The sequence below is a fragment of the Festucalex cinctus genome, chromosome 10 (assembly GCF_051991245.1).
Source record: "Festucalex cinctus isolate MCC-2025b chromosome 10, RoL_Fcin_1.0, whole genome shotgun sequence".
In the NCBI taxonomy this organism is placed as follows: Eukaryota; Metazoa; Chordata; class Actinopteri; order Syngnathiformes; family Syngnathidae; genus Festucalex; species Festucalex cinctus.
The window spans coordinates 8,487,415-8,504,927 of record NC_135420.1 but is presented as its reverse complement, the minus strand read 5'-3'; the positions used below and the strand labels follow the sequence as shown (position 1 = coordinate 8,504,927).

Genomic DNA, 17,513 nt, shown 5'->3' with positions numbered 1-17,513 from the left:
AAATTTAGAAAATACTAATCAGTAAGCTTGTAGAGTGTAAGATTTCTATGAAAATGTATTATTTATTTATCTGAAATTTCAGTCTTATAGAGGTTGTAATCTGTTTCATGTTTGAACAGCATTAAAATAAAATATTAAGGCTTAATGTTCCGTTCATATATCATATAACATTCTTCCATGCTCAAGGTGTGAATCCTAAAAAAAAAAAAAATCAAAAAAATCAAAAAAAAAATCGATTCTGCCGATTATTGAATCGATTCGAGAATCGCGCGATGTAGTATCGCGATATATCGCCGAATCGATTTTTTTTTAACAACCCTAATATATACTGTAATTTTTTGCTGCCATACATTTTTGGTAACCCTTATTTTCATATATCGAAGGACGGGAAATTGAAATGGGTATAGTGTATAAATCTTTTGATGAGCTTACCCAAAACTAAATTTATTTCCGTTTTAATTTTTAGTTCTGTCCCTTTTCGTCATCTACTTTGTTTCCTCTACATTCCTATCATACATAGCTCTTTCACGAGGAGCTGGCTCTCCAGTGGGTGGTGAGCAGTGGAAGTGTCAGGGAGGGAGCTCTTCAGCAGGCCTGGTTTTTCTTTGAGCTTATGGTAGGAAAAAAACTTATTTTATCCCTGTCAGTCATAATAATCCCACTGTGAAAATCCATGCTAACTTGTTCCTATGTTTTGATCCTACTTGAACTGCAGGTGAAGAGTATTATCCATCACCTCTACTTTGCTGAACGCCTGGAGTCACCCAGAAAGAACCGATTTCCGGAGCGCTTTATGGATGACATAACAGCATTGATCAGCACCATTGCTGGCGACATTGTATCACGTTTCCAGAAGGTGAGTAATGACAGGAAAAATCATCATTAGGGTTATAATTTTCAGGATTCATTTCAGATCAGATTTTCGGTTTTTAAATATTGTATCTCGTAGAAGATATGTTTAATATCTCCTCTTCACTTGTCATCAGGATCTGGAGCTAGTTGAGCGACTGAATACAAGTCTTGCATTCTTTCTCAATGATTTGCTGTCCGTCATGGACAGAGGTTTTGTCTTCACCCTTATAAGGGCGTACTGGAAACAGGTAACGACCTACCCAAGATTCTTGACTGTACTAAATTGATTGTCTCATAAATCATGGCTAAGCTGGTGGATAGGCGTATTCAACTAAAGCAACATTATGTAATATTTTTTACTTGAAAGTATCTTTAATCTTCAAACTAAAATAAAGACAGAAGTGGTCTTTGTGAAATTCAATATTGAATTTGATATACCTAAACTATAAATTATGTAAGTCTCTTCTTTGACTTGAGTTGACCTTGTAAAACATCTCAGGCCCCGACGATGTTTGTATTTTTCTGTAATTGGTTTAATATACTGCCACGCCTTGCCTCATAACAGGTGTCCACAAAGGTTTATGCTCTGCAAAACCCAACATTAGAGTCTCTGAGGCTGGACTTCTTGAGAATAGTTTGCAGTCATGAACACTATGTCACCCTCAACCTGCCTTGCAGCTTGCTCACACCACCTGCCTCACCATCACCGTCTGTCTCTTCAGCAACTTCACAGGTCAGATTTGAAAATTGCACAAAAAATGCATACAGTCAAAAGATGTATACTCATTTAGATTTCCATTCATATTATTGATGTTCTGTCAAAGTGTGTTTGTTACAGATTATTCATTCAGTACTGTAATTGAAAACGTAAGATTTTAAGATACTATCATCAATAAAGAATACATTTGTCTCAAGTTGCACAAAGGCAGCAATAGATGGCTCCAAACGCACAACTTTGGGAAAACAAGATCTTTATTTAAAAAGAGAACATAACTGTAGATGTACCGCTTTACATGACCACCAAAGATGCTTTTATCATTTGCTTGTACATATGTTAACTCTCCTTTCTCGTTATCGCAGAGCTCGGGCTTCTCAACACATGTTCAGGATCAAAAGATAGCGAACATGTTTGAACTGTCTGTGCCCTTCAGAGAGCAGCATTTTATGGCTGGGCTGGTACTGTCAGAACTGTCTGTGATTCTTGACCCAGACAATGAGGGGTTAGTATATTCACATCATAAATTAAGATTCACTAACGAAAGAAAAGTGTTTTTGTGAGTAACGAGAAAAGAATTGTTTCAGGCTCATGATTATTATGTCTAAGTGGGGTGATTTTTCTTGAGTGGATATGTATTAGCATTCATTCAATTGGGTACACAGACTGACCCATCCACCATTACAAATTTGAAAAATTGAAAAAAAAAAAAACATATGGAAGACCCCAAATTGTTGAACAGCTGAAGCTGTATATTAAGAAAAAATGAGTCCTACTTTACACAATCATGTTATTTCAGCTGGCAAAAAAATACCAACATTTTATTGCAAATCCAAGTTACCCAACAAAACTGCATTGTTATTCTGAAAATAATCAGATAGGTTGCAAGTTTTTGCTACTGGTATGAGGTTCTGTAAAAATGGCAATATAAACACTAGCAAGACAATTATGTGCTCAGAAAGAAAACGCAGTTCATTTGCTTTTTGTCTCGATGAGAGTATACGCTGAGCTAATTATGCTATTTTACAAAATGAATAAAATAGGCACAATGCTATGCACTCTCAATTTTAGCCATGTTTTTACCTTTGCTAAATTGCGTGTGTTCTGTTTTTCCATCCATGTTTTCTTTTAAACCTAAATAAAACCTGTTTTCCCCCTTTTTCCTAGGATGTTTGGATTGCATAAAAAAGTGGTTAGTGTTGTGCACAACCTACTGTCCAGCCATGACTCCGACCCACGCTATGCAGATCCAGAGGTCAAAGCCCGAGTTGCTATGCTGTACCTTCCCTTGATTGGTATTGTCATGGAGACCCTGCCACAGCTCCATGACTTCACAGGTATTACGTGAAGCGTAATAGCTTATTGCAATATGCAATTTATTGTCGAAAGCAGAGCACGATGGCAAGATTTGAGTGCAAAGTTTTCTAGAACTGAATTGAATCAGATCTGTCTACTTATCAGATGATCTGTCACGATATTTTCATTTGACCTTAATCCCTTAATAAAATACTAAGTTATGGCTATAAGCAGCAACTTTTTTGCAGGCAGTAACTTTTTTTTGCAAGCTTTAACCCATGTGGAAGATGCAGATTTTCCCCAATCTCACAGTCTCATCTATTTTTGGCCTCTTTTTAATGCACCAAATTCATGTTACTTTGTGCTCTTTCCCCATGTTTATTTGCTACAGCAAGGCTGGCAGTGTTTCATTTTGGTTATTTCTATGTATTCAGGATGTAAAAAGAAGGGATGCACGATAATATCGGATGCCATACAGTTATACCACATAATAAAAAAATCTGTCTATAATAATAGACATGCCGCGTTGGTCCATCTGTTGTGGTTGTGACTCAAGTTCCTCCTCAACCCCTCCTGTCTCCTATGGTAGTGTTGCATATTTGTGACATCATAATGGATGCGACCTCAGGAGCTTTCTTTAAACTGTAATTGTTCATTCAACTCATCGGGACAGACAGAGCCCTGCTGCCAATAGCGAAAATCCAAGCTTGTTTGACGAAATTGACACGTACACAAAAATATTTTAATTGCCTATAGATGCTACAAGATTGCGGCAAAACATTTTTTTTCCTATTAGGCAAGGCTACAGCCTGACTAAAACAAGTTAAGTCTAAAAAGACGGAATAATCTAACATTATTGTTGTACAGATAGTGATAATGTCAGAATCTCTGTTGCTTGTGACAACTTGAGTGCTAGTCTGACAATGTGACAGAATTTGTCAAAGAAATGTTACTTTTTAGTCACATTTTAACAGCATATCTTTGGAACTGAAATAGGTTGTAACTTGACCTATAAATGGTATTTTTGCAAAATGCATTTACTACAGTCACTCATTTACTTTTCTCATCCTCTCATGTTTCTTAATCGACCACATGGACTAGAAGGCAGACTTTACTCTAGTCTAGACTTTCATAAATGTTTGAACAACTGAGTTGTAGTTGCCTCAGATTAATTTAATACAGTATGTGTTGTCCAAAAAAATAATTTGTCATTCAGTTGTATTTTTCTCTACCTTTCTGAATTCATCTCTAGAGTCGCTCAACCAGTGGGGTCGATCAGGTGGTCCCCAGAGCACTACTGTCGGCAGCAATGGGGAAGATGCTGAGGCAGAGGGAAACAGCATGATTAATCAGACTGTTGCCATGGCCATTGCAGGCACCACCACTACCTCACCAATGTCTCGACCAAGCAGCTTCTTGTTGAATTCGCAGGTAGTCGATATAAGCAGCACATAATACATACATTACCGTTCTGCACCCTCAGGTGGACACAGCCTAAAGGTGGCAGTACAGTGACAAAAGTAGAGTTGATTAATGATGTCTAAAACTGAACTTTTAGTTTTCCAAAGTTGACATTACACTTTGCCTGCATTTTAGGGTGTGATGTTTAGGGGTGTCTCTCATTCCTTATTTTCTCACACAGTAATAATAATAATAATAATAACAATACATTACATTTGTATTTGAAAATGTTCAAAGAGGGTGAATTGCGGAGCTCAGGAGGCAGACAATTCCAAAGCTGGGTAGCAGAGCAGCTGAAAGCCTTGCTCGCCCTAGTACTGAGGTGGAGCGGTGGAACAGTTAAATGGATGGATGAGGAGGATCTGAGGGTGCGAACTGGAGTGGTGATGTGGAGGTCAGACAGGTATGGAGGAGCGAGCTTGTGAATAGCGTTGAAGGGAATGAGGACCAGCTTAAATTGTATGTGCACATTGACCGGTAGCCAGTGGAGTTGCTGGAGAACACATGTGATGTGATGGAAGGAGTGGGTTCTTGTAATGAGACGTGCAGCTGAGTTCTGGACCAGTTGGAGTTTATGTCGGGATTTGTGTGGGAGGCCAAAGAGGAGGGAGTTCCATTAACTCATTCGCTCCCAGCCATTTTCACAGAAACAATCCCGTTCGCTCCCGGCTGTTTGACTGGATTTTGACTGACTTTGCGAGGCCCACAGAATATTGTGTTCTAATGGCATACAAACATGGAACCTATCAAAAGAAAGATTAAAGTCTCTTCTTTCATCAGGAAAAAAAGTATATTACTATCTGTTTCCGTTTTGCAGCAATTAGCATTAGAATATAGCTAAGTTTAATCAATTTTCACAATTCTATTTAGAATTGTGAATAATTCAGCTTTTTTTCAACATGGCCCTGGTTGATCTCCTTTGCTCTGCTGCCACCTTCTGGCTGTTTGTGTAATAACTATCATTTCTGCAACCATTCTTTGCACTTGAAAGGCTGCATCAAAGCCTTCTGCATGATCTAGCATAATTAAAAAAAAAAAAAAAAAAAAAAAAAGCAAAACATATAACTACGTCTTTGGGGCACTTAAAACAAAAAAACAACAACACATTTATACGTTTTTTGGAGCAAATGAGATAATCAAGACAGGAGGTGACAAGAGTGTGAACAAGAAGAGAAGCAGTTGGGGGGGAAGAGGAAGGGGCAGAGTCGATTGATGTTGCGGAGGTGGAAGTAAGCTGACCGAGTTATGTTATTAATATGTTCATGGAATGATAAAGTGCTGTCGAGAATGACACCCAGACGCATAACCTGAGGGGATGGGGAAACTAGGGAATGATCAACAGGGATGGAGAAACTGTCAGCTTTGGATATTGTAGATTTGTCCCAACCAGAAGAACCTCTGTTTTGTCAGTACAGAAAAATGTTCAATAATAATAATCATCTATTGGCCATTATCCATTACCAATTGCCCTCATGTACTTCTCTCTGTCCATTTGTCCAGGCGAATCGTCAGCATGGAAGCTTCTCGGCCGAGTCAAGTCGCAGTCTGCTCATCTGTCTGCTGTGGGTGCTTAAAAATGCAGATGAGCTGGTGTTGCAGAAGTGGTTCACAGATCTGTCAGTCTCACAACTGAACCGACTGTTAGATCTCCTCTACCTCTGTGTCTCTTGCTTTGAATACAAGGTGGGATACTAAACATTGCTTCCTCTGCACATCAGGATGGATTTACACTACATGGATGAAGTGATACAATTGTCCCAATGGGCACAGTTCGGGCCTTCAAATGGTTTGACGGACTTATTTTAACTCATTAAACAGGCCTGGACAAAAATGATGGTACCCCCTAAAGATGATTCAACATATTTTGACTACAGGAACAAGGTGTATGTCCATTAATTAGCATCACAGGTGTCTTCAAACTTATACTCAGTCAATTGTCATAGTTAAAGGGTGACAAGTAGTCACAAGTCAGGTTTCCATCCAAATGTCTTGAAATTTTTAAGCAAATTTTATGAAAAGGTGCAAAATGGACATACGACTTGACCATCCATTTTTCCATTGCGAATAGTGAGAGGAGACTGCGGCGTGAGATGATGGCAAATAAATGCACAAAATGGACAGATTACTGATCAAAAAATGTATTCATGTTTTTTTCTTTTATTAATTCTAAAAAGAATTGTTTCTTCGTTTCCCCAAACATATCTTACGTTATCATCCGCCATTTTTGTTTGACTACAAACATACGTGTGATGTAGCATCCGGTCAAAACGTGCAACGTAAAAAAAAAAAGAGAAGAAAAACGGATGTAGGCAAGAAATTGGAATTTTTCACTTATACCCAAGTGTAAATCCAGCCTTTTAGGCTTTGGCTGCTGAATTTCCTAACAACTGCTTTCTTCCTCTTCTAGAGTGATTTATATTTTATTAATATATGTCTTTCACTTTGCATGTGATATGCATGTCTTAATGCAATTAAACCTGCTCTGCTTCTTGAGTGCCGTGCTGCAAATGACTTTCCTGCCATTTTCCCTTTTGCCACTCACCCTCTACTTCATGGATACAAGGCCCATGTTGTGTTCACCATGCAGGGGAAGAAAGCTTTTGAGCGCATGAACAGTCTGACATTCAAAAAGTCGAAAGACATGAAGGCCAAGCTGGAGGAGGCCATCCTGGGTAGCATTGGTGCCAGGCAGGAGATGGTGCGACGCAGCCGTGGGCAGTTAGGTAGGCTCACAACACTAGCATTACGATTTTGTTCATTTCACAATTTTACAAGAAACTGTGCTTTACATCTTGAGACATTCTGCTTTAATTTAATTGCATTATTACTAATAGTATTATTATTATTTTTTTTTTTTATTGGCTTATGATGGAGGGAGTATTTCAAGATGTTAGTGTTCTATTTAATGAGGATGTTGACACAAAGCACTGTACCATTGTGTGTTCATCTACTTTACTAAATTAATTACCCAGTGCCACGTTGTGCTCCAGATATCCTATATATCAAGGAGGGGCAACTTTAATGCTGGATGGAGCAGCAGTTTTTCATCAATGCTACTCTGGGGCCAGATAGGACCATGCACTTCCGAACCAGTTGTATGACATTCATTCATCTGTTTTCTTGACTGCTTACTCCTCACAAGGGTAGCGGGGGCGCTGGAGCATATCCCAGCTGGCTTTGGGCAGTAAGCGGACTATACCCCGAATTGGTTGCCAGCCAATCGAAGTAGTTGTATGACAAGAAAATATTATTGTATATATATTTCTATATTTATATATATATATTTTTTAATCAGTTGTCTAGTCAAAACTAAATTAAAAAGAGTTTTTGGTCATTACATGTTTGTGCAAAAGTAAGTGAACACTGAGCTGTATTGCTTAAAACAAGCAGTCAAGTAGGACAAATTGGTTAAACTGGTTGGTTTAAAAATTGGTTAAACAAATTAGCTAACTAACCACTGAAATGGACCAATGAAATGAGAGAGGTTTAGCGAAGAAATTGTGCATTTCTGATTGAAACAGAGACAAAACCATGTCACTTTAGTCTTACCCATGTGAATCCATACAGGTCAGTCATGCTGAGAGGAAGAGCAATCTCAGGGGACCTCAGGAAGTGGGTAGTAACAGCATGTCTGTCTGGGGAAAGCTATAAAGTAATCTAGAAAAAAAAAAAAAACATGAGATTCATCATTCCACTGTGAAGCAGATCATCTCGAACTAGAGAACAGTGAAAATTACTACAATCCTGCCTAGATGTGGATGACATTCTTTGCCAGAGAGGACTTGGACAAACCTGATGCCTTTTGGAAGTCCATTCTGTGGACAGATGAGTCCAAAATTGAACTGTTTGGTCACAACTAAAACCGTCATGTTGGATGAAAATTCAACACTGCATAGCAACAAAAGAACCTTCATCCTACAGTGAAGCAGGGTGGTGAAAATGTTGTCCAGGGAATCATGAATTCAGAGGAATTTTCTGAAATCCTGGATCATAACCTGAAGCCGTCCTTTGTGACGTTAAATGCTTGGCAGAAGATGGATTATGCAACATGATAGTAATCCAAAGCATTCCAGCAATACAACCAAAGAATGGCTGGATAACAACAAGATTCATGTTCTGGATGTGGCCAGTCAAAATTCTTACTTAAATTCTTTCAAAATGCTGTGGTGGGACCTGAAGCGGGCAGTTTATGCTAGACAGCAACCTCTCAATTGGCTGCATTTTGCAAGGAAGAGTGGCAAAAATCTCCCAAAGTAGATGTGAAAGACTGAAAAGTCACTAAAAGAAGGTGCAATGTCCTATTAAGTGAGTGGTTCACATACTTTTGCACCCATGAAATCTGAGTTTTTCTTAAATCAACAACTTTTGTTCAATAATGAATGACAATATTATCATTATTTTTATTCACGTCCATTATTTTCAATGTCAGCGTTGTAGATTGGAGTATGACTAAATATTTAATAAAGTTATTTTAATATTATTTTTAACAACAAAATTGACCATCCCTGCATGGTTTACAAACTTTTGAGCAGCACTGTATATAATGGACAAAATATGTGAATATGTCCAAAATATGTGCTCTTAATATACTTAAGTTGTCATGGTACAGTTTTCAATGCAGGTACAGTATAAAAGACCCACTAAAACGAACAACAAAGGGCTTGAAGAAAACAACAAAATAACCACATAATTTTCCCAGTGCAAAGTAGCTGGATCAAAGTTTATAGTTACAAACTGAAATGTAAATGTGGCAGACACTATAAAATACCACTATGTATAACCAGGGCTCCAGCCTAACCCTTTTTACGAGGAGCACAGTGGCCTCTAACTTGAAATTTTAAGGGTGCAAGTGAAAAAATTAGGGGTGCGTGCGCGCAGTAAATGGAGTTGCAAAATAAAAAAAATTCCCTTTAGTCTTTTTCACTATTTTACTGATAAATGAGGTAAAGTGTGGAGCAGAAGTTCTTGTGCAGCAAAGAATATTCAAGAACAGTATTTTGACAACGCCATGAATGAAGCAAATAAATTTGCTTGTCTTTTTCTTTCGCAGAGCGTAGTCCTTCAGGCAGTGCCTTCGGCAGCCAGGAAAATCTGCGGTGGAGGAAGGACATGACCCACTGGAGACAGAACAGTGAGAGATTAGACAAGTAGGTTCTTTCTCACTACATTTTGTTCATGGCTTTCTATCATTAACTGTCTTGAAAAACAAGGCAAACCACGCAAGCTGAGTGTTTGTTTCTGTAATTGGTATTTTTATTTTTATTTTTAAACAATTAATCCAAAAATAATCATTTTCGTTTTGTTCAGCACCTGTAGTCTTCGTTAGACAAAACTTATTTCTGTAGTTTGGAACTTTTCTTCAACTGCTACATTTGAATCCTGTCTTTTTTTCACTTATTTTATGTCGCTGTGTGTTCATGTAGGAGTCACAGATCTCTCAGGTATTGTATGTCCCGCATTGCTGTGTGCTCTTTTGAGTCGTCTTCTTAAGTTCCTTGAGCAGCGTGTACTTGCATGCGGATGTACTGGCAGTTGCCATGGGTATTATGTACAATTAGGTTACCCATATTTTTCAACCAGAACATTTTAAAACACTCATAAATTCAGTGTTTCTTAAGTCATCAATTTATAAATGAGAAAAAAAGAATCATGAAAAAAATGATTGCTTTCATGCAACATGCACAGTGGGAATAAGAGGTTATTGTGTACTGTATGTTTTCAATTGAAACAGGATGTAATGAAAGTACACAGTACAGTGGTCCCTTGCTACTTTGTGGTTCACTTATCATGGATTCACTATATCGTCGATTTGTATTTGCGTCAAAAATTCATACATTACGGGGTTTATCTTAGATTGTACCTAGTAATTTCGTAGTTTTTTTTCTGAGAATACTATCCCCATCCCAACCCCCGACACCAGCACCACCACGGTATTCTTCATTTATGCTGCCGTTTTTCTTATTATATTTACTAAGTTAACCAATGTTTAGAAGGGTAGGAACTGTGTGGTGGCGTCGTTATGGCTCAGTAGAAGCGAAACTCGAAGCCCAAAAAACAGAAGGAAAAAAAAAAACACACCTGCAAAAAGTGAGGGATCACTGTAAGAGGTTTTTATTTTGTTGGTGACCTAGGGCCGAAATATTGTACAGCTAAAACTAACTTAAAAAGGAAGAATTTTACAATAATAATTTATTTACTCTGAATACTTACGCAGGGAACATTTGGAGCCACATTTGGATAAGTATATATGTATCTGCTGTTACCGTCTTTTCTTGATTGGTTACACTTTGTAAGTTGCACATGCTCATGGATGCCTAAGAAACTCAGATGCTAGTTTTTGCTGTTTTCCCTCCTTATGTCCCAATAACATTACCCTTGTTTGGGTTGGTGGTGACTGAGTCTGGTTGGCTTTTTTAATATGTGTTGCTTATATATAGCCCGAGGGTTTTGTGTTTTCTTTCTTACTGAAGCAGAAAAAAAGCTGTTTGTCATTCATATTCTTCTGCTAACGCGAATATATTTAGTCTCCGAAGTAATGTATCGACTGCTAATCTTACCGTGTAGATGTATACAATAAAAAATAAATAAATAAATAAAAAAAAGTGTACTCTCAAAATGCTTAAACATGATCTTACCTCATTGAAAGTGCCAAATTTAGATTGGCTAAATGTTTTGGATCAACATGGGCTGTTACTGTGGTGCCATTTAAAATATTTTGACCAATTTGAATACAGAAATTCAACTTTAGTGCAATCTGGAGTGGTTAATTTCCAAATCATTTATAAAGAGTAGATAAATGTGATTTTTTCTTTTTTTTAAGCAATTGGACACATGACATTAATAATGATTTCTGCATTTCACAAAAATCATTTGGTTTGAAAAGAAAAGTGTAAAATGTGTTGTTTTCTTCAAGTATTGCCATCATGACAGTGCTCAATGAGATTGTAAGTAAATTTTATTTATATAGCACCTTTCACAGACAAAAAGGTCACAAAGTACTTCACAGATAAAATTGATCACGCAGATAAAAACAATCAAATACAAAACACACAACAAAATAAAGGTCAAAAAGACTGGTCAAAAAGATTTGTCCCGGAATACTTGGTTTGGGTTTCAAGTGTTTTTGAAAAATCTGACAAAATAAATTTTAAGCCACTTGGTCATTCACAAAGATTGAATTAGTGTAACAGGTAATGTTTAAACCACACAGTACAAGTCCATATGTCCTTGATTTGATCATTGTCAAAATAACAATGTCCTCTTATGGGCTTGAATTTCTTGAAAAATGACCGTTAGACCTTTACAACGGCACATGAAACATGAAGACAAACAGGTTATGTAAAAATCAATACTGCGCTGCAAAAATTGCCTAAACCCTTAGGTGGTGGAGGTTGAAACCTCCTCTGACGTTATTTTTCATCTACACTAACACATTGACACTGATTTCTGTTTCTGTGATTGCAGGACAAGAGCAGAGTTGGAGCATGAAGCACTTATTGATGGTAACCTCGCAACAGAGGCCAACTTGATCATTCTTGATACATTGGAGATCATTGTGCAGGTATGTGAGTCAACATATTATATTAAGCCTGTATTAGAGATTCCACCAAAAAATAAGGATCTATTTCATCTGTGCTGCCAAAATTCGGGCAATTTGATCATTGCAGCGCAGATATTTTTTTATAACATTGACACCTGACACAATGATAAAGTCGGGTCACTGGTTGTGGAGATTCGGTACATGACATCAGGCATTCAGCCACTGCATTTCAACTCTTAATATGCATAACTACCTCCACTCCCTGAAGGGTGTATGACTTCTTAACCTTGTGGGTCACCACAAAGGATCACTTTCATCTGACACTGTCAGAGAGGTATGCTTATTAAGTGGCGTTTGAAAACGCTGTGATTGGATTGTGTATCTAATATTGAGGTTTTTCTGTGTTGTGTTGTTCGCACTTCAATCGTAACTGTTGATGTATCTCTATCTCTCTGCTTCTTTAGACCGTATCGGTGACAGAATCCAAAGAGAGTATCCTTGGTGGGGTGCTGAAAGTGTTGCTTCACAGTATGGCCTGCAATCAAAGTGCCCTCTACCTGCAGCACTGTTTTGCTACACAGAGAGCACTAGTGTCAAAGGTGGACCACCTTATTTTATACTTACATAATTTTTGTATGAGCACATTTTGTACTATTTTTGCACCCTTGCATTTAGTCAATGTAGCTATACTGTACGTTAGGAATGTAACGATATCCAAACATCACGATATGATATTATCACGATATGAAGGTCACGATACGATAAATATCACGATATTGTTTGGCCGTTGGCGATATTTAAAAAAGATCGCAATATTGTAAAAAAAAAAAAAAAAGAGCTCATACTAAAGAAAAGCACAATATTGTGCTTTTGTACATAACAGCAATGCATATAAACCACCTACAATCTCTAATAACAACAGTGAGGCTCTTACTTGCTAATGCAAGCACACATTGATCGCTTCACAAGCAAATTTGGTTCCCCTTCATCTGACAATTAGCATAGATTTTAAACATAAAAGGCCAAAACATCCCTAATGAAAATTAAATTGCACTAATAAAATAGCCACTAGAGGGTGCTAGAACTGTACAAATGGAAATCATCGACTTTTTTTAACAGAAGTGTTCCTTTTAAATATTGTGAACATGACGACGACGATATTGTGGCAGTTTTAATATCACAATATTGCCCTTATCGCGACATCCCTACTGTACGTCTGCCTTTTAGTTTCCTGAACTGCTGTTTGAAGAGGAGACTGAGCAGTGTGCTGACTTGTGCTTACGACTGCTAAGGAGCTGCAGTAGCAGTATAAGCACCATTAGGGCCCACGCCAGCGCCTCGCTCTACCTCCTCATGAGGCAGAACTTCGAAATTGGCAATGTGAGTACATTTTTTTGTAAGCTAGCAAGTCATTGGTTTCTTATGCAAAGTAGTTGCTAATGATCAAGTAAATGGTTCAATAGCAAGTTGCTTTTGAGCAGTTACTTGACGGATAGATATATTTGATGGTAAGTTGATTATTGATAGGCCTTTAAGATGATCAGTATCTGATAAAACATTCTTTCCCCTGTGTTCATGTTGTAGAATTTTGCTAGGGTGAAGATGCAGGTGACTATGTCTCTCTCGTCATTGGTGGGAACGTCCCAGAATTTTAACGAGGAGTTCCTGCGTCGCTCTCTGAAGACCATCCTTACTTATGCAGAAGAGGACCTCGAGCTCCGGGAAACAACTTTTCCAGACCAGGTACTAATTATAATGTCTAAATGAAAATGTTATTCATTACACGTGAAGAACTCAACTCAGTTTTATTTATAATCCCTTTAAACCAGGGGTGTCAAACATAAGGCCCGCGTGCCGGATCAGGCCCGCAAAGGGGTTTAATCCGGCCCACGAGATAATTTTGTAAAGTAAAAAAAATAAATAAATATTTTTTAAAAAAATGTAGTGTCGGACTAATTAATCAGTCGGCCACAATCAAAATATATAAAATTTGTAACTTCACAAGCAGTCCCTGTATGGGGGAATTGTCCTGGATGTCATTATTTTACGCACAACTTAAAGTTACGGATTGTTTAATTATCATTATTATTTTTTTTTATACATACATACATCCACAAAAGTGTTAAATCCGACAAAAATTCAATTACTGGTAACACAAATAGATATGACAAGGATTAGCGTCCTTATAACGTCATTAACTGCGCCACGCAATGCATTCTGGGAACAATATATATGAAGAACAGGTCGATTTAACACGTCCAGGACTCCGTTCCATTTGCATTTGTATAATTGTTTTTGGAACAATATGATTACAGTTGAGCTCCGTAAATTTAGGGCTGGCACACAAATAGCGAAAATCTGCGTATAATTGACGTCAATCATTTTTAAGTTATATACCGTTATTTTACTGATGCGAGCCACATGGTAATATATTTTCCTCCATGCGGCCCCTGAGCTACAATGAGTTTGACACCCCTGCTTTAAAGCAACCATCGATGCATACAAAGTGTTGTACATGGAGTTACACATCAATCATGCAATAAAGACAGGTTGAACCAAAAATAAAGTGGAGGAAGCATTTTCTGGAGATTGCATGTGAATGCATAAATGCTGAATGAAACATTATAGAAAGTTAGAAAATAAATTACGTTATTTTTTATTTGTGCTCTGCTAAACCTGGTAGAATGTTAGGAAGTAAATATGCACGTTTGAATGTCCTCTTTCTTTTCTTCCAGGTACAAGACCTCGTTTTTAACTTGCACATGATCCTGTCTGACACAGTCAAGATGAAGGAACACCAGGAAGACCCTGAGATGCTAATTGATCTTATGTATAGGTAATGTACAGAGCTCAGGAGAATTAATGACACTCTTTTCAATCATCGTGTATCCCTCCTCTGTCCTCACCATTCTTTTAATAACTATGCATCCATATCGGCAGGATTGCAAAAGGTTACCAGACGTCACCAGACTTGCGGCTTACTTGGCTCCAGAATATGGCCGGAAAACACTCAGAGAGGAACAATCATGCCGAAGCTGCTCAGTGTTTAGTGCACAGTGCTGCCTTAGTAGCGGAATATCTGAGCATGTTAGAGGACCGCAAGTATCTACCTGTGGGCTGTGTGACCTTCCAGGTTGGGACATCTGGCAACATTTTTGCATTCTAAATTCATATTCCGTACAGCATTCTTATTCTTTTTGTTTTATGTATTTATGTGGGTTTTTGCATGTAGAATATTTCATCCAATGTGTTGGAGGAATCTGCCGTCTCGGATGATGTGGTGTCACCGGATGAGGAAGGCATCTGCTCGGGAAAATATTTTACTGAGCTGGGGCTTGTGGGACTCTTGGAGCAAGCTGCTTCATCGTTCTCTTTGGTGGGAATGCTAGAAATCTGTTCACATACAACTGGTCCCATTCTGAATTGAATTGATATCTTTTGAATGCTTTTTTTGTTTGAATATTCTTCGTCTATTTCTGTCTTTTCTGTTAGGCTGGCATGTACGAGGCTGTGAATGAAGTTTATAAAGTACTGATCCCAGTCCATGAAGCCAACAGGGATGCAAAGAAGTTAGCTACCATTCATGGTAAACTACAGGAAGCCTTTGGCAAAATTGTCCATCAGGTGAATATATGTTATATTGTACTGTCAACTAATTATTATACTGCATACCGATTTAATATGAGACTGCTCTTTGTCTTATGCAGACATAGGTACACTTTTTCCAGAATGCCAGTCTGTGCTCATATTTAAATTAACAAGTTGTGTCCAGATGTTATCCTGACAGAATTCATGAAATAAAAAATAAAAAAGTTGGGGTTCAACACATACACTACAAATTATTATTTATACAGCTTTGCATGTTTGTAGCTTTTTTTGCTTTGTTTTTGTTTATCTTTTCTCTAGAATCATCGCTCTTATATTGAGAGGTACTGTTGGATAAAGTGAATGCAGAGCACAACAACCAAACAATACATCGAATTAGGTTGTAATATTGATTCAAGATAGGTGTTAATTAATTTCCTCTGGCAGCAGTCCATGATGTAGCTACATTATATCGTTAGGAATTCCTAGATGAGGTCTCCAGGGGATCGCCCTGCACCTATGTCAGGGAAAAAGTATTCACAATGGAATTCCTACTGCCTGGTTCATATGAACAAAATACAAAAAATAGGAAGTATAAAAATTTTGTTTGAGTAGAAACAGCTGTGCTGGGTCATACTTCTCTGTTGTGGAATAAGGACGTCAGTCGCTGTACACCCCCCCCCCCCCCCCCCGTATATAAATAAATTATATATTACGTATTTATATTATATGGCGCACCGTCAATGAATTACATATTTTAAAACTTTTTCCATATATAAGACGCACCGCATTATAAGGCGAACCTTCACTGACTGACATTTTAAATATTGTTCTAAAGACAATAAAAATATTGCAGACTAAACGTAAATTATAACAATGAAGACAAACTAGGAATGTAATAGGGTCAAAAGTAAAACGTTCATCTTTAAAACCTGTAGAATTAAAATAGTTTCTTTATAATGCATCAAGAATGTAAGATTTTTTTTCAATGATGTATCGTGTTTTTACGAACGCGCACAATCACGCAGGCATATAAAGGTATTTTGTTCTAGTGGGGTTGCCGTAGTTAGTGATCCAAGATGGCGGGATCTCCTGCGCATTGCCGTCACCGATCGTGCAGGGTCACCGATAGCATCTTGACAGCGAGACCTGTTGCGGCTCAATATTGATCCATATATAAGGCGCACTGGATTATAAGGCGCATGGTCAGCTTTTGAAAAAAATGCAGGCTTTTAGGTGCGCCTTATAGTACGGAAAATACGGTAATTAAGAAGCACTGGGTTACACAGAAAAGGGTTCCTGAGATTTTTCTCTCCCTATGTAGGCGAATACCTGTCTATACATACAATACATTATAATGAGTATTAAGGGAGTTTTATTGCATGAGTAATTTATTATGCTTCAATCACAAGTTTTCAAATGTTACTTTTGGAAATACCCCCGCATGAATTATTCTATGTGTTGGGTTTGCACAATTTTTTGGCATGCAATCAGTACCAGTACATTTTGTTGCTGTAACATCACTGAACATGTGAGTGTTACTGTGCACAGGAGTTTTAAGCGTGATGTTGTTCACATGTCCTGTGTTCTCTTTTACACACAGAGTACTGGCTGGGAGGTAGGTGGTTAAATGGATCCTGCTTGGCCCTGCTCATCTTTTGTTGACATACTTTAATTTTTTCGTACATTCTTATTTTGTATTCACACTCATTCCATTTGCTAGCCGCAGTCTTTCTGGTTCTCGCTTTGCTTTTCACATACAGTCCATTAACATCTGCAGACAGCATCGACTATCTGCCGCCATCATGGACATTTGCTGCACTGGCAGCAAAGCTTTGTTTTCCACTCACCTCTCACTACTTATTGTGCGAGGGGAGCCTTCATTTTATTTTATTTTTTTATTTTTATTTTTTTATTTTTTTTAACGTGACACTGTTAACCGGCTGTGTGCATGGAAGCCACAGTGTTTGACACTAAAAGTCTTTGAATGCATCACATGCACACTCTTCGTCTTCATCTTCTTTCCATCTGAGGTGTCGGCCAGAACACACACACACATTGGCT

General features: G+C 37.9%; 1 protein-coding gene across 22 annotated transcripts in view; it reads left to right on the top strand.

Moving 5' to 3' along the window:
- dock7 (dedicator of cytokinesis 7) overlaps positions 1-17,513 on the top strand; it is a 58,897-nt gene that overhangs the window by 34,719 nt on the left and 6,665 nt on the right. For 6 of the 22 annotated variants that reach the window (XM_077535203.1, XM_077535207.1, XM_077535217.1 and 3 more), the window contains 20 exons: positions 521-616; positions 716-856; positions 987-1,100; positions 1,418-1,585; positions 1,933-2,072; positions 2,735-2,904; positions 4,116-4,294; positions 5,825-6,007; positions 6,888-7,047; positions 9,375-9,471; positions 9,748-9,765; positions 11,789-11,885; positions 12,329-12,463; positions 13,092-13,244; positions 13,449-13,607; positions 14,600-14,700; positions 14,805-14,997; positions 15,097-15,240; positions 15,357-15,488; positions 17,053-17,067. In XM_077535203.1, coding sequence (XP_077391329.1) covers positions 521-616; positions 716-856; positions 987-1,100; positions 1,418-1,585; positions 1,933-2,072; positions 2,735-2,904; positions 4,116-4,294; positions 5,825-6,007; positions 6,888-7,047; positions 9,375-9,471; positions 9,748-9,765; positions 11,789-11,885; positions 12,329-12,463; positions 13,092-13,244; positions 13,449-13,607; positions 14,600-14,700; positions 14,805-14,997; positions 15,097-15,240; positions 15,357-15,488; positions 17,053-17,067 — 2,595 coding nt within the window. Of the gene's footprint in view, positions 1-520; positions 617-715; positions 857-986; positions 1,101-1,417; positions 1,586-1,932; positions 2,073-2,734; positions 2,905-4,115; positions 4,295-5,824; positions 6,008-6,887; positions 7,048-9,374; positions 9,472-9,747; positions 9,766-10,538; positions 10,901-11,788; positions 11,886-12,328; positions 12,464-13,091; positions 13,245-13,448; positions 13,608-14,599; positions 14,701-14,804; positions 14,998-15,096; positions 15,241-15,356; positions 15,489-17,052; positions 17,068-17,513 lie in introns of those variants that run through there. The other 16 variants (XM_077535214.1, XM_077535215.1, XM_077535225.1 and 13 more) reach the window with 7 other exon arrangements.